This window comes from Siniperca chuatsi, linkage group LG21, assembly GCF_020085105.1.
Source record: "Siniperca chuatsi isolate FFG_IHB_CAS linkage group LG21, ASM2008510v1, whole genome shotgun sequence".
Lineage (NCBI taxonomy): Eukaryota > Metazoa > Chordata > Actinopteri > Centrarchiformes > Sinipercidae > Siniperca > Siniperca chuatsi.
Window position 1 is genome coordinate 10,758,222 of NC_058062.1, and position 13,597 is coordinate 10,771,818.

General features: G+C 38.9%; 2 protein-coding genes across 8 annotated transcripts; one reads left to right on the forward strand and one right to left on the reverse strand.

The window, feature by feature from the left end:
- Positions 1 to 440: 440 nt before the first annotated feature.
- On the reverse strand, positions 441 to 3,284 carry atp5pd (ATP synthase peripheral stalk subunit d). 4 transcript variants are annotated; one of them, XM_044182004.1, is made up of 6 exons: positions 3,133 to 3,284; positions 2,473 to 2,611; positions 2,051 to 2,147; positions 1,739 to 1,810; positions 1,367 to 1,429; positions 441 to 807 (listed from the first exon to the last, which is right to left on the reverse strand). In XM_044182004.1, exons 2-6 carry the CDS (start codon positions 2,592 to 2,594, stop codon positions 676 to 678), a joined length of 486 nt encoding a protein of 161 aa, XP_044037939.1. In that variant the 5' UTR covers positions 2,595 to 2,611; positions 3,133 to 3,284; the 3' UTR covers positions 441 to 675. The 4 variants fall into 4 exon arrangements, with proteins under 4 accessions (XP_044037939.1, XP_044037938.1, XP_044037940.1 ...); XM_044182003.1 differs by lacking the exon at positions 3,133 to 3,284 and adding an exon at positions 3,066 to 3,102; XM_044182005.1 differs by lacking the exon at positions 3,133 to 3,284 and adding an exon at positions 3,025 to 3,049.
- Positions 3,092 to 11,593, forward strand: slc16a5b (solute carrier family 16 member 5b). Of its 4 annotated transcripts, XM_044181999.1 has the most exons (6): positions 4,903 to 5,012; positions 5,981 to 6,443; positions 7,851 to 7,991; positions 8,072 to 8,923; positions 10,743 to 10,980; positions 11,187 to 11,593. In XM_044181999.1, exons 2-6 carry the CDS (start codon positions 6,014 to 6,016, stop codon positions 11,194 to 11,196), a joined length of 1,671 nt encoding a protein of 556 aa, XP_044037934.1. In that variant the 5' UTR covers positions 4,903 to 5,012; positions 5,981 to 6,013; the 3' UTR covers positions 11,197 to 11,593. The 4 variants fall into 4 exon arrangements, with proteins under 4 accessions (XP_044037933.1, XP_044037934.1, XP_044037932.1 ...); XM_044181998.1 differs by lacking the exon at positions 4,903 to 5,012 and adding an exon at positions 3,092 to 3,221 and having other exon boundaries at positions 10,743 to 11,593; XM_044181997.1 differs by having other exon boundaries at positions 10,743 to 11,593.
- The last annotated feature ends 2,004 nt before the right edge of the window (positions 11,594 to 13,597 follow it).

Below are 13,597 nucleotides of genomic sequence, written 5' to 3' on the forward strand. Positions count from 1 at the left end.
CCAATACAATAAGGCATTAATTAAAGTGTGTGAGGCTGTGCGTACCTGCAGACATGAGTATATATACAAAGAGAAGAGCCTTTCTGCCATGCTGATGCAGAAAACTGACAGCTAAAAGTCGCTGTCCCAAAGACAACAGTGCCCCCACAAGGGAAGGAAACCAAACTCTTTCTGCTGAGAGTGATTTGGAGTGTGTACTTAAAAACTCATCAGTGTATCCACAAGAGTTAGATTTTCAGTGAGTGTTGGAAGATATTTCATACCAAATTTAGAAAGAAAACATAGTCCAACAGATCAAGTTCAGTTCATGACGCCTGGGAAGAAATCCAGTAATAAAATAACAGTTGTTTGCCTGTGAGGGGTCTATGAGGGTGTTTATAATGGGCCTGTGAACACTGACGACCTTTAGCACATTTTACTGATCACAGAAAGCAAGAAAGTTGTGCCATATTTTCAGGATTTACTTTCAGGAATCACTTAAGTTTAATTGAGAAGAAATAAAACAAATACGTCATGTTTCATTTCCCCCCTCCATTCATTCAGTTCTTACAGTGGAACAACATTTCAGTCATTTTATAAACCCCTGAATGGATGAAACAAGATTTTTATACACATACTGTACAGGTTTTCCTCAGTGGAAGATACATTATATAGAATATGGTCAGGGTGGTACGTTTACAGTTCAGCAATGGGTTTGTGTGGCCAGTAAGGATGTTTCTCTTTGTCCAGCTTGGTTTCTGGGAAAGTCCCGTTCAGGTCTTCGATGGTCATCTGGTCGAAGGGAATCATGTTCCTGAATTTGTCCAGCTGGGGAAGATAGAGTAGGGGATTTTGATATTTTTAAGTGTTTCCAGTAGAATCAGGGAAATTAAGACAGTGGAGGAAAATAAGGAAGAACCAGATTTTTCTGTGGAACAATTTCAGTCGTAGTACAGTAGTATTTTACTGCAACAAAACAAAAAACCTATCCACAGACACTGGCAGTATAAAAGTACGGTCACATTGCATTTCCGTTTAACAAAATTGCCCCGCACTCATTCAAAAGGATATAATGTTATGGCTCTAGGTAATAGGTAATAAATACTGAACAATATCAAACTGTTAACACTGTATGAGAGCGACTCTGCAGTTTGTAGTTTGGTAGTGTGATGATATACTAAACTGTAGAAAAACACGCAGTATAATAACTTCCATATTTCCAAACATAGTGAATCTGTGTTTCTGTTGGCCGACTGAGCACATGTGACCACAGCTTTAGTCTGCATGTATGTGTGATCCGGATTGGAGATTTGTAAGCAAGACAGCTCCTGTATTAATGATACACACAGAGGTTGATGATATAAGTTTTTACGTTTATAATTCCCACCTGTTTTTCATACTGGGCGATACGAGCATTGGATGCTTCAATGTAGGCAGCAGCTGTCCTGTTCTGGAAGACAAAAGGAGACAAAAAAAGAAGGTGGTTCATTCTCAGTGATTGCTGGTGTTTGTACACAACCACATCTGTGTTTCAGAGTATTATTTTTTTTTTTTAATTGCTCTGACTGCTCAGTGCCACACACACAGTGTTCTATATTTTGAAGGAAATTATCAAGTATCAGAATGAATGCTGCTTTTCAATGGTTTTCATCCATCACATGTTTGGGTTAATAATGGGACATGCAGAAGCGTCTCGGAATGAAATTACCATACACTGTTCAAGTCAAAGCATATGCCATTTAAACACAGTGGCACTCACCGCTTCTGCCTCCTGGGCATTGATAAGAGCTGTCTGAGTGTCTACTGGCTCAGGAACCTTCAGGGCGCTGAACTGAGAGGAAACAGAAAATTATACTCCCATATATATAAAATATAAATATATATATATAAAATACTATATCTGATAGCAATAAATACTCCACATGCTGTTACGGTCTCAAAACCATTACTGTGCCAAAAACTAATGTAAATGTTTAAATCACACTTCTGTTCAAAGGCTTAAAGCAGTTTTCAGTATTTGTATAGTCAGACTTGTTGGTAACGGATTGTTCACTTTATGATCTTCTCTTACCTTCTTTTCAAACTCATCCACCATGCCGGCTTTAGCCACAGCAGACCTGTAGTAGCTCCAGTCAATGGCGGCGGGTTTCTCTGGCAGAGAGGTGAGCCTGTGAACACAGATCATCTGGTTATTATAGTAATTGCTTACCTTAGAGTAATTGGACAATGACAATGGACCAATGTCATTGGACTGTGGTAGGAAGTGTCTGCAGACAAGCCGACAAAGGGAGAACTGAAAACTCCACACCTTAAGGACCCAGCCAGTTGGTGGGTTTAAACCCAGGAGCTTCTTGCATTGAGCCGACAGTGCTACCCACTGCACCTTCATGCTTTAAAAATGTGTAAACTCTTAAAAGGGAAGACTATGATTTTTCATAGTTACAATGATAAGGACATGTCATATGTTGGAAATGGGTAACCGGGAATACAAACTTTGCAGAAATAGCATCACTCCTTGTTTTCAGGTTGTTAAACATGGTCCTCTGGTTGGGTGGCACCCTTTCTGCAAAAGCCAGCCAGTCAATGGCCTTCAGTGCAGGTCGTCTCCCAGCCATGTTAAACGGTGTGTTAACTAGACAGGACAACAAAATAAACAAATAAATATAAAATCAAGATTCATCTTTTACTCAAAGAATGTTAATGGCTTAGCCACTTAAATTAGCTTCTCTTTACTGACATTGCTTTAAACAAGCGTCTCCCCCCATTTGGTTCCATTATAAGTCCTTTTTAACTTTAGATCTATGGCATGAGTCTGAACCTCTTCGGATGGACAACAAACACATTGATGGTTTGCCTCACAGCTAAAGAACTATATTATTTTACTGTGTGTCACACAGACTAACTCTCGTCCCGTAATTAGCTGCATTTGGTTCAGTCTGACCGACGGATTACTTTACTTAAATATAGCTAGTTAGCAAACATAGCTAACATTAGCAATGTCAGAACAACACCGCGTACAGACGGAATATCAAACAGCAGATTTACATTAGTGCCATGTTGTAACATTTTGTAAACGAATCTGTTACATTTCTCTCTGCATGAGATCATGACAATCTGTTCAAAGCATATTTTTGCTAAACTTGGTCGTTATACCGTCGATGAGACACAAACTTCCTCGAACTGTTGACGGCCGTCAGGAACCGGAAATGAGCTGCCGTTCATTTAACGTTAATGTCCTGCTGGTGAGTGTGTTTAACGATTGTGAGCATAATTCGTGATATAATTACACACAAAAACATCGTCCACGTATTTTTAACTGTAAACACCAGTTTTCATCCGCCAATCATGAAAACTGGTAGATGAAAACTTAGGAACGGTCTCTCTTCATAGTTTTATTTTGAAGGTATTTTACGGGAAGTGTTTGCATGGTAATGCGTATTTCTTGACGCTAGGTGGCGCTAACGGTCAACTGAGAGTGAATTTATACTCATGAATGTTCTTAAAACAGACATTGTGTGCATTTGAATGAAGGCTTTAATATTTATTTCAAAACCATACAGGCTTATTAAACATTCAATATTTCAAGTAGAGCAGGTCGAACAATTGAACAAAAAAGAAACGAAGAAAGCCATAATTACAGAGTTACAGGGTTCAAAGAAACAGCATCCAAATTATTACATAGCCAAAGTGCATTCTTAGATTTACAAAAATTCAAAGACTCTTTTAAAAATGACATATCATGAATAAAAACATTAAATAAAGGTTTAGTGTTGCCAAATTTACATTTGTGAATGAAAAAAATTGCCATAACAATCATACTATTAATTGTTAAATCTTTTGACTGATGGTGTACGGTACCTGTATGCATCGACGATAATTTGACTGTTGTAGTTCCTCTTTGTAACCATGAGAGGGCAGTGGAAACTCATGATTCTACCTTTAAAAAAAATCTATCTTTATTAAGTTTCAACAAGTTAAATACAAAGTTTACAAAAACCAAAATACAGCATAAATACATCAATACAATTCATACATGAATATTAAACATGATACAAAGTGGTAAAAGTGTAAGTTGACATGAAGGGCCAAGCCGTGGCACTATGCCCCAAGCCTACAGAAGACGTAATTGTTTAAAAACAGGTCACAGATATATAGTTTAATTTTTAAAAAATGATGTGGTTTCCTAAGATAGGTCGGCACTGCACTTTGAACAACCGTAATTCAAACAGGAGGTTGTTGGAGCCTATGAAATACACTCAAAACGAGCGCCAGTTTGATCCATTAAGAAAGTTCCATCCAAAGTCAAGACACAAACAATAGCGTATCACTTCCGGTGGAAAAATAAAAACAACCAACCAAAGTATGTAAATGAAGGTGGCCAAAACAATCATGCAACATATGGTGCAGGGTCTCATATTGTTTGGCTGTTTTTTTTAAATTGCTAGGCTCATATAAGTGTATAGTATTAATGCAGATACTACGATTAGTAGCCCACTTTACATTTCCTTTTGAATAACTCTAAATAATAGTAATTATCAGCATTAATATCTGTACTAGTCACTGAAGATTGTGAAATTATTGTCTCAATGAACTGCAATAGTTCATTTCTGAGCTTCATGGTTAGGTTTAAAATGTAGACTACTAGGCTATATCAGGCAAAGGGACATTTGCATTGGAAAAGGAAAGAAAATGGAGATGAATCTGTATCCTGTATTAATACGTGCTGGTGTTGTAGAGGGCATCACATTACTGACTGTGTAATTGGTCAATTACGCCTCAGCAACAGGTGCATTATTTGTATTTCAAGTCAATAAACTGATCCTTATTTCCTTACAAAATAAAATTTGTTGTAGTTTTATTTGGAAAATCACATCCGGTATGACTTTTCCTGTCAGTCTCGAGCTTGACACAGCTGACTGCTCAATAAGAGAGCCGCAGGTTGGCACGGCGAGAGGTTCAGGTGCTGTTAGATGTCAAATAAAGCTGTTGACCCCGCGGAGATGCGCTTTAACACAAAACACAAGAGCCAAAAGGTAAGATAACGCCGGAGACAGAGAGATAAAAAACATATTTTATGTACAATTGCAGGATCTAACAGATTATATCGACAGCATATAGGTAGGACGGAAATTATTCGTAAAGTTAATGTCCAAGTATCCGAAGAATAAGAAATTATTTTTAATCTTTGTTCTACTTTGCTGTACTTTTTTGATGCGTGTGAATGACTCTATATATCTAATAATAGTAATAGTAATAGGCTAATAATAAACTTTATTTGTATAGAACTTTTGTGTTTTACAGGGTAAAGAAAAAAGCACACAATAAAAGCAAAAGCAAATGCGAATAATAACAAAGATATCATCAAACACAGGAGATGAAAACTTGAAGTGATTAAAGCTTTCTTATAAAAGAACGTTTTCTGACATGATGTGTTGCATATAGGCTACAGTTCCCAGCTATAATATTTGCTTTGCTTAATTTTCTGAGGATTTTAAAGCCATGAGGAAATTACACAGTTACCATAGAGATAAATGTGCTTGGATGAAATTATCCTCATATAATAGGTTTACAACCAAAGTGTGGGCCAAAATGACATGAAGGTTATCAGTTGTTATTATACTTCAATTAAAACCTGATAGCAGGCTGTTACTCTGAAAACTGAAAATAAGAAATCTGAATGTGTCCCAGTATATCATTCTGTAGAGCAGCTCTTTTGAATTGCATCCCCCATTTGTCCCTCTTTCCAGGGTTGTATACATAACATTAAAGACACTGAGGACATGTCTCTAGTATTGTCTCTGGTATTTGGGGGATTTAACAACCTGACAAACAAGTTAATATGCTATAAGTTATATGCTTTTTTAAAGACTGACTATGACTTTTTTAGACTCAATATATTTAAACTTGACTAGTTTTAAGCACAAACATAAAATGTGAATATAAAATAAATAAATAAAATGTGAAAAACCTTACAGCCCAACATCTGTCTTATCTCCAACAGAGGAAGCAGCACTAACAGCAGCAGTGGGACAGAATGACTCAGGTGGTGGAGGACCAGACACCAGCCACAAGAAACAGGCACAGCCACAGAGATAATGCTTTACTCTGGAGGGAATGCAAAAATGCTGCTCAGTGTGCCAAAGAAGTGGAGAAGTGTTCTCCGGAGTCAGGAGTACAATGCAGTGATTCAGAGGTAGAAAACCAAGAAGAGGAGGAGGAGTCCGCCTCCTGTTCCACTGATGCTGTGCAGGTGGGTGGCCCAGCTGAACGCAACCATCTGGCCGCACCCGACGGAGGCTGGGGCTGGGTGGTGCTGGTAGCCACCATGTTGGTTCTGTCTCTAACGCTGGCCTTCCCCTCATGCGTCGGTATCTTCTACAGAGACCTTCAAACAGAGTTTAACGCCAGCAACACAGAGACCTCCTGGGTGCCAGCCATCATGACCGCCATGCTGCATGCTGGAGGTAGAGACCGCCATACACATCAGTAGATCCCACACTAATTGAACATGTGTGAAATGTGCATGACCTGTGACCTTTATCTTTCCCTCCAGAAATGTAACACTTGCAAACACATAGGCAGAGGGTGATTTTTCTAGTTGGCATCATCATGGTCAGTTATACAAAGTCTGCAGGAATGAGACAAAAGGTTACATTGAATGTGCACCAGTGAAAAGTCTGGCCTTCCTTGGCTCCTGTCTGTAGAACATAGAAGATGTCAGCTGCTAGATGGTATGATTCGTGTATTAATGCTTCCTTTTGGTGAAGCACCAGAGGCTGGGCCCTCAGCATGTAGGTCATATGACTGAATGAAGGGGTAAGTCGAAAGACATATGAGCGTATTGGAACACTTAATCTGTTTGGCACCACCCCAGTCTTCTTGCCCTTTCACCAAATTCATGTACATTTTATTTCCTTTTATGGTTCGGCTATTACTGCATGCTTCATACATTAAATACAAACAGTTAACAGACTGAGATTTGTTTTATGTCTGTGTCATAGTGGAAAAGGAGTCATGAAAGCCTGAAGAATGGAGACGGGACATCAAAGAGCTGAAAAGCCCACTAAGCTGATTTAGATGTCTACTTTATTTGATAAGTCTGTGCTTAAGTAATGCATTTGGCATTAGTCGGTTTTGGTGAGTCAGGAAATGGATTTTTATAATTCATTTTTGCAGCGTGTTTTCACATTTTGGCAAGAGTAGAAAGCAGGTATCACCAGTGTTTTTGTGTTTCTGAGAATACACTGGAGATAAGAGGAAATTAATTTGGCCCTGTTTTCGATCCTTCTTTGTGAAGCCTCATTTCTCTGTTCAAAAATAATAGATGTATGCAAATCAAGTTGATTTGTTGTGCTAATAAGGGCATTGTTTTACTGTGCAGCTTTCTGTGAATGTGAGCCTGTCGATTTGTATTTGAAAAGATTAACGTAAAAATAAATATTACTTTATTAATTATTACTTTACTGCTAATTACATTATAATCTGTTTAGAAAAGTGAACACAGTCTCTTTGTCAGTTTATATTGGAACAGTGTGTTGGTTTGAGTCATTGTTTTTTTTTTTACAGTGTTTTACTAATAGGTGTACTAATCTTTTGTTTAGTCATATAAAGGGTGAGAATGATTGATATATGAATGATTTACAATGACCTACTGGTTGTTTAAAATGAGACTTTTGCATGTATTTGTGGATTTTTAATAGATTTTTATTGAGTTTAGTCTTTTTCTGTAAAAGTAAAATAATGCACTGTAAATATTACTGATCATTTGTAAAGTATTATAAACCCATGTGGTATGGGCTGAAAGACGGCAAACACTTCTGTTCTCTGTATTAAGGAAAATTGTATTTGAAACTTTCCCCATTTCTCCGCAGGTCCTTTATGCAGCATGTTAGTGGAGCGTTTTGGTTGCCGGGTAACAGTGATGGTGGGCGGGCTCTTAAGTGGACTGGGCATGGTGGTCTCTGCTCTGGCCAGGACCATCACTGACATTTACATCACAAGCAGCATCACAGGTGAGGAGCTGCACACACCCACACTTCCACACTTCCACCAACGTGACAGCTCATCAGACTCTCTGTCCTCTCCTCCGCAGGACTGGGATTCTGCCTTTCTTTCCAACCGTCAGTGACTATCATGGGTCACTACTTTGTGCGCCGTCGTGTCTTTGCTAATGCCTTGTCGTCCACCGGCACGGCTGTAGGCCTGACCAGTTTACCCCTGATTTCCAATGTCCTACTCAGTCAGTTTGGCTGGCGTGGCAGCTTCCTGATTCTGGGTGGGGTGCTGCTAAACTGCTGTGCATGTGGGGCAGTGATGAGGCCCATCGCATCAGGACCAAACAAACCCAGATGCTCTCAGGTTTCGGATAAACCAAACAACCCCTCTGTGCAGCAGGAGACAAAAGGGGTAAAAGACAGAGTAAAGACTATGTTTCGTGGCTTTATAGTATTCATACAAAGACATATGGCCTTTGACCTGCTCGTGAGTAACCCTCGCTACCGTGTTTATGCTGTGGGTGTGACCTGGATGACGCTGGGGTGTGTGGTGCCTCTGATCTATCTGGTGCCTTATGCTACTCACCACAACATGGAGATAGACCATGCCGCCTTCCTGATGTCCGTCCTGGGCCTGGTGAACATCGCAGTGCGTCCTATGGCTGCCCTTGTCTTGGGTCTGCCACGCTTCAGAGGCAGTAGCAGTTTTGTTTATGTGTTTGCTGGTGCTGTGCTTGTGAACGGGCTGAGTAACTGCATCTGTGGTGTGTCGGCCTCTTTCGAAGCTCTCCTGGTGTACGTGGTGATCTTCGGCCTGTCCATGAGCGTGGGCGGCTCGCTGCTCTATACTGTGCTGATGGACACGGTGGAGATGAACCGCTTCCCCTCAGCCCTTGGACTTCTCTGCATGTTGGAAAGTGGAACGCTGCTAATTGGCCCACCCCTAGCAGGTTTACACACAAACACAAACACACACACGCACACACACACAACAATCAGATGGGTTGCCATAAAACTTTGTTCAAATATTTATGATCCCCAGAGGATGAATCCTAATGACTTTAGTGAACCCCTGACTTGTCCTCCAGCGCCACCATGAGGTTGACATTTGTGGTTTTTCAGTGAAATGCCTCAACAACTGTTGGGTGGATTGCCATTAAATGTTTTACACACTTTCATGTTCCCCTCAGGATGAATTGTAATGACTTTGGTCATCCCCTGACTTTCAGTACTTCAGTATTAGAAATGAGGTAAAGTGCTAGTCACGACATACTGACAAACTGAAGGTGGAGACAGAACATGGGTGTACTGTGTGTTTGCTGCATGTGTGTGGGTTGGTCTGGTGCTGAGGGGGCGGAGCTCACGGGAGCAGGTGCGAGTGCACGTATGTCTGTAAAAGGCGCACACTTACCTGAGGCCAGGTTGTTGAGAGTCAAGGACGGGTAGCCGTAATTTTTGTTGACCGCCTGATTTTCCTGGTTTTTGTCCATCTACATTACCTGTTTTATGCATCTGGTTTTCATGTCCATCCTCTGTCTGCCGTGCTTTGATAGCTCATGTGCAATAAACCTCCAAAACGCATGTTGGATCTCAGCGTATTTGAAAGGCACATTTTGGCAAAATACAGTGACTGGCAGTATTTTGGCAGTTGAGTCATGGTGTTATTCTGTTGATCAGAAATTATCTGAACACAGTATGTTGCCATATTCCTTAGATCCACTGAAAGTAAATCCACTCATGTGAAGTGAATTTCGGTATGTGTTGAATAGTTTCTGCCTGAATATGCGCACAAATGGTGAGCAAAAAGCAAAGCACATATCATACCATCATCTCTTATAAACTACTCCAATGGAGTAATATTTTGCCACCGCCACATACTCTTAAGTGTCTTACCTCTTGTTCTGGATATGTGTTTCATTGTATTATCTACAGTGACAAAGCCGCCATTCACTGGAGGCAAATGAAGGCAAATGATCATATAACCAACATTAATTATATTTTACTGCAGAGCTTAGAGCGTAACTTGACATTGAACTTTAATATTAAATTATATTGGCAGATGCTTTTGTGCAAAGCGACAAAATGCACTAAAACTTCCCCATGAATACATACCACAGGAGCAATTTGTGGTTTAGTGTAATGCTAAAGGACACTTCTAGAGCTGGTAATCAAACCACCAACTCTATGACTAATAGATACACCGCTCTACTCAAGCCACTCGAATACAGTATATGCACAGACAAAGTATCTTAGAACTTGTGATTGCTCAGCAAAAGACAAGAAATTTATTATTCCATGTACTCATTTTTCTTTTTACAAACCATTCAATTGTGGCAGTGATACATTGTCAGACAAGGTCCAGTGATTGACTTCTGCTCTAATTTGGCAAATGTTACACAGCTCAAACAACAAAGTTTCATCTGACACTCCAGCAGAAATATTGTGTAACAATATTAACAGGAAATATATAACGGTACAGATTATTGTCAAGATGCACCAAGGATAATGGAAATTTTTAACAATTAATTTTCATAAATTACACTGAATTTAAGGCTATAACTTTAGGCATGACTTCATGACATGTTGTGTCATGAAGTCATGCCAAATGTGTACTGTAATTTTTTATACTCTAGTTGTTGACAGTTTTTTCTATTTTGCTGGCTAACTTGAGTTACTCTTCACAAATACTAATTTAGATGCAGATGAATTTTGTCACTCTGGTCAGTTTTACAAGCATCCGTCCCTTGACGCTCCTTTTGCATTTCTCAGGCATGTTGGTGGACCACACAGGCCAGTATTCGTATGTCTTCTACGCGTGCAGTGTGTGTGTATTCTCTGCCAGCCTCTTTCTTGTGGTGTTCTTCTACTTCCTGGACAGCAAGAGAGATGAGGCGAAAAAGAAGAGCATGAAGACGCCATCAGATCTCTATCAGAAGCCTGTTGTAATCCTGGCCCCTGACTGCCAGAACGTCGTCGCCTCAAAAGGAAGAACGTCAGAAAACACAGTGTATGTTACCAGTGTGTGATATAAGAACACACATTTGTATAGTAGAGAAACTGTTTAGGGCATTAAAACAGTGCATTGATAAACCCTTGGGTCTGAAATTTTGAATGTCAATTTTGTTTTCTAAAAAGTCACACTTGTATTTCCTCCTACTGCTCCTACTTTGTCAAACTGCTGCCAGTAACCATTTTCTTTTTCTGTTACTGCAGATACAGTTGAAAAGAACTGTATTACGAGGCCCTTGATTTGCTCATGAAGATATTTAAGAAAATGAATTTTTGATGGAATTTGTATTTACTGTTTTAAATGAATTTATTGCTTGGAATTTTTAGATTATTTTATGATAAAGTTTTTAATGGTAAAAGAGTACAGCTCATTCGTGTAACAACACGTTTACAGTGAGCTTACTTTGATATTGATTGATTTGATACTCTGTAAATATATATTAATTTTGCATACATTTACCTTTTCACTGTGTGGCACTTTACAAACATGAACATGGACAAGTTTGGTGTTTATGTATAAAAGTTGCTTGTTTTGTACAAAGTGTAAGTTATTTCTGGCCCTATTCTCAGTGTTTAGTATTTGGAATATCTGGTTTCTGCAATAATAAAAACGGTCATAAAATTATGTTAATAAAGGCTGTTCTTTTCCCTGTTAATTTACAGGCAAAGTATCCTATGGCCTGTAGGTGGCACTGCAGACTTCATTAGGTGAAGCTGTAATCATTATGTTTTGTTCAATATGTAAATATTTGCAAATCTTCAAACTGTCAGTATTTACCTATCAGTGTCATATCTGTTGACAGATATTGCTACATATGGCCTATAGTACATACTCTTTTTATGCCAAGGAAAGTAAGCAAAAAAAGTTGCCTAGTTAATTTAAAAAAAAATTATCTTGAAATATGCTGAAATGTGTGTAAAATGGCCAAATAGCAAATACACTCTTATCTCTCAGCCAATGAGTGGAGGATGAGTGGAAGTTAAAGATTACACATACAGTGATAAAATCCAATTACAGTAAAGATAGGCAGGTAAGAACCAGCTCACTTGGTGTTAAGACTATCTCAGTATATTCAGACAGTATTTAGATCCAGTTGAAACAGATTGGCTGTGTGATACTTAAGACCAATGTCAGCATTGATTTCTTCCTCACTGCTAAAGTCCTGTGCTCACAGTCTCAGATCTGTGGGTGGACTCAAACACAGCAAGACTTGGAAATTATGCAACACAAGTTTGCTCCAGTGGTGTCAGTAAGTTTATGCTCTTCATATTCATTGGTCTAAGGGCAACATGGTGTCACTCACAAATATATTGAAGATGTTTGTGCTGGGAGGAGTTTGTAACGGTTTACTGCAAACATAGCAAAACATGGCTTTAAAATCAGGTGACAAAGATCTTTGTGAGATATCCATTTGGTTTTCAGTCAAAAAAAAAAAAAAGAAGGCCATCCTGGATCTTACCTGCCTAACCTTTAAATGCAGTGGTCTCAACAAGCATTGTTTAGTGATCACAGGTGATTTTAGAACCATTCTTCGATCCACACAGTATTACAGCTAAACAGTCTCTGTCTCACTGGGTCCCTCACTTTTTGGCTAGAGGGGGTCCACTTAACCTTTTAATCAGCATGCACTTAAATGCCTGCATTTCTCATTTGCTGTTGGTTAGGATGTTAATATTTGCTGCACCTATTGGTAGGTTTTGAAGCATCTATTTGGCATGAATATCTCTCATCAGATGTGTACAAGTTAGCATCTTCCAGAACAAGGCTTTTGTAGTGGTTTTTCATAGAGACCATGCAACAGTTAGTGGTGGAATGTAACTAAGAACATTTACTCAAGTTTACTTTACTTGAGTATTTCCATTTTATGCTACTTTATACTTCTACATTTCAGAGGGAAATATTGTACTATATGCTTAAGCTAGCCATATGAAATGATGCAGTTCTATACTAATCCAGTGGTATACAAAGTATCTGAAACTGATTCCACATTGACAAACATTAAAATGCTCTTACATGTATTCCTTAGTGATAAAAACAGAATAATATAATATTCTATAATAATACAACACTGTGAAAGGAAACATTCTGCATGAGTACTTTTACTTTTGATACTTAAATGACATTTTTCTGATAACCTCTGTACTTTTACTTAAGGAACATGTTGAATACAGGACAGTATTTTTAGACTATGGTATTTGTACTTTTACTTAAGCTACTGAGGCCCGTAAGGTCCCTTCTTTATAACTGCACATCCATGCTCCACACTCCACTGACTCAAGTGACATCACTTGAGGCAATTTTTCAGCTCCCGGCTCCCTGTGGAGCCACAACTTTATCACATACAGCAGTGGTTCCCAACCTTTTTCATCTAAGGTACCCCCACGGCCCTGTCAATTGAACTCATGTACCACACCTATGTACTAAATGTATAACACTATTGATTATATAGAAGTGGATATTGTTACAGTGATGTTTTCATACAATTGAAGTGTCAGTGTTAAGGTTGGTGTGGTCAGCAATCATACTACTACCACTTGGAGTAAAGCTGAGTGAACCATTTATCCATTACTTTTAGCTACCTGTTTAGACTTCCATGTGTTTGCTAACTAGTTTT

Bases quoted from the DNA above. Each gene is read 5' to 3' on its own strand.
- slc16a5b (XM_044181998.1), top strand. From the start codon at position 6,014: ATGACTCAGGTGGTGGAGGACCAGACACCAGCCACAAGAAACAGGCAC. The intron at 6,444-7,850 runs GTAGAGACCGCC...ATTTCTCCGCAG, and splicing joins CGCCATGCTGCATGCTGGAG to GTCCTTTATGCAGCATGTTA. The intron at 8,924-10,742 runs GTTTACACACAA...TGCATTTCTCAG, and splicing joins AATTGGCCCACCCCTAGCAG to GCATGTTGGTGGACCACACA.
- atp5pd (XM_044182002.1), bottom strand. From the start codon at position 2,744: ATGGGGGGAGACGCTTGTTTAAAGCAAT. The intron at 1,811-2,050 runs GTAAGAGAAGAT...GTTTCCTCTCAG, and splicing joins TGGATGAGTTTGAAAAGAAG to TTCAGCGCCCTGAAGGTTCC. The intron at 808-1,366 runs GTGGGAATTATA...TATCTTCCCCAG, and splicing joins TCGCCCAGTATGAAAAACAG to CTGGACAAATTCAGGAACAT.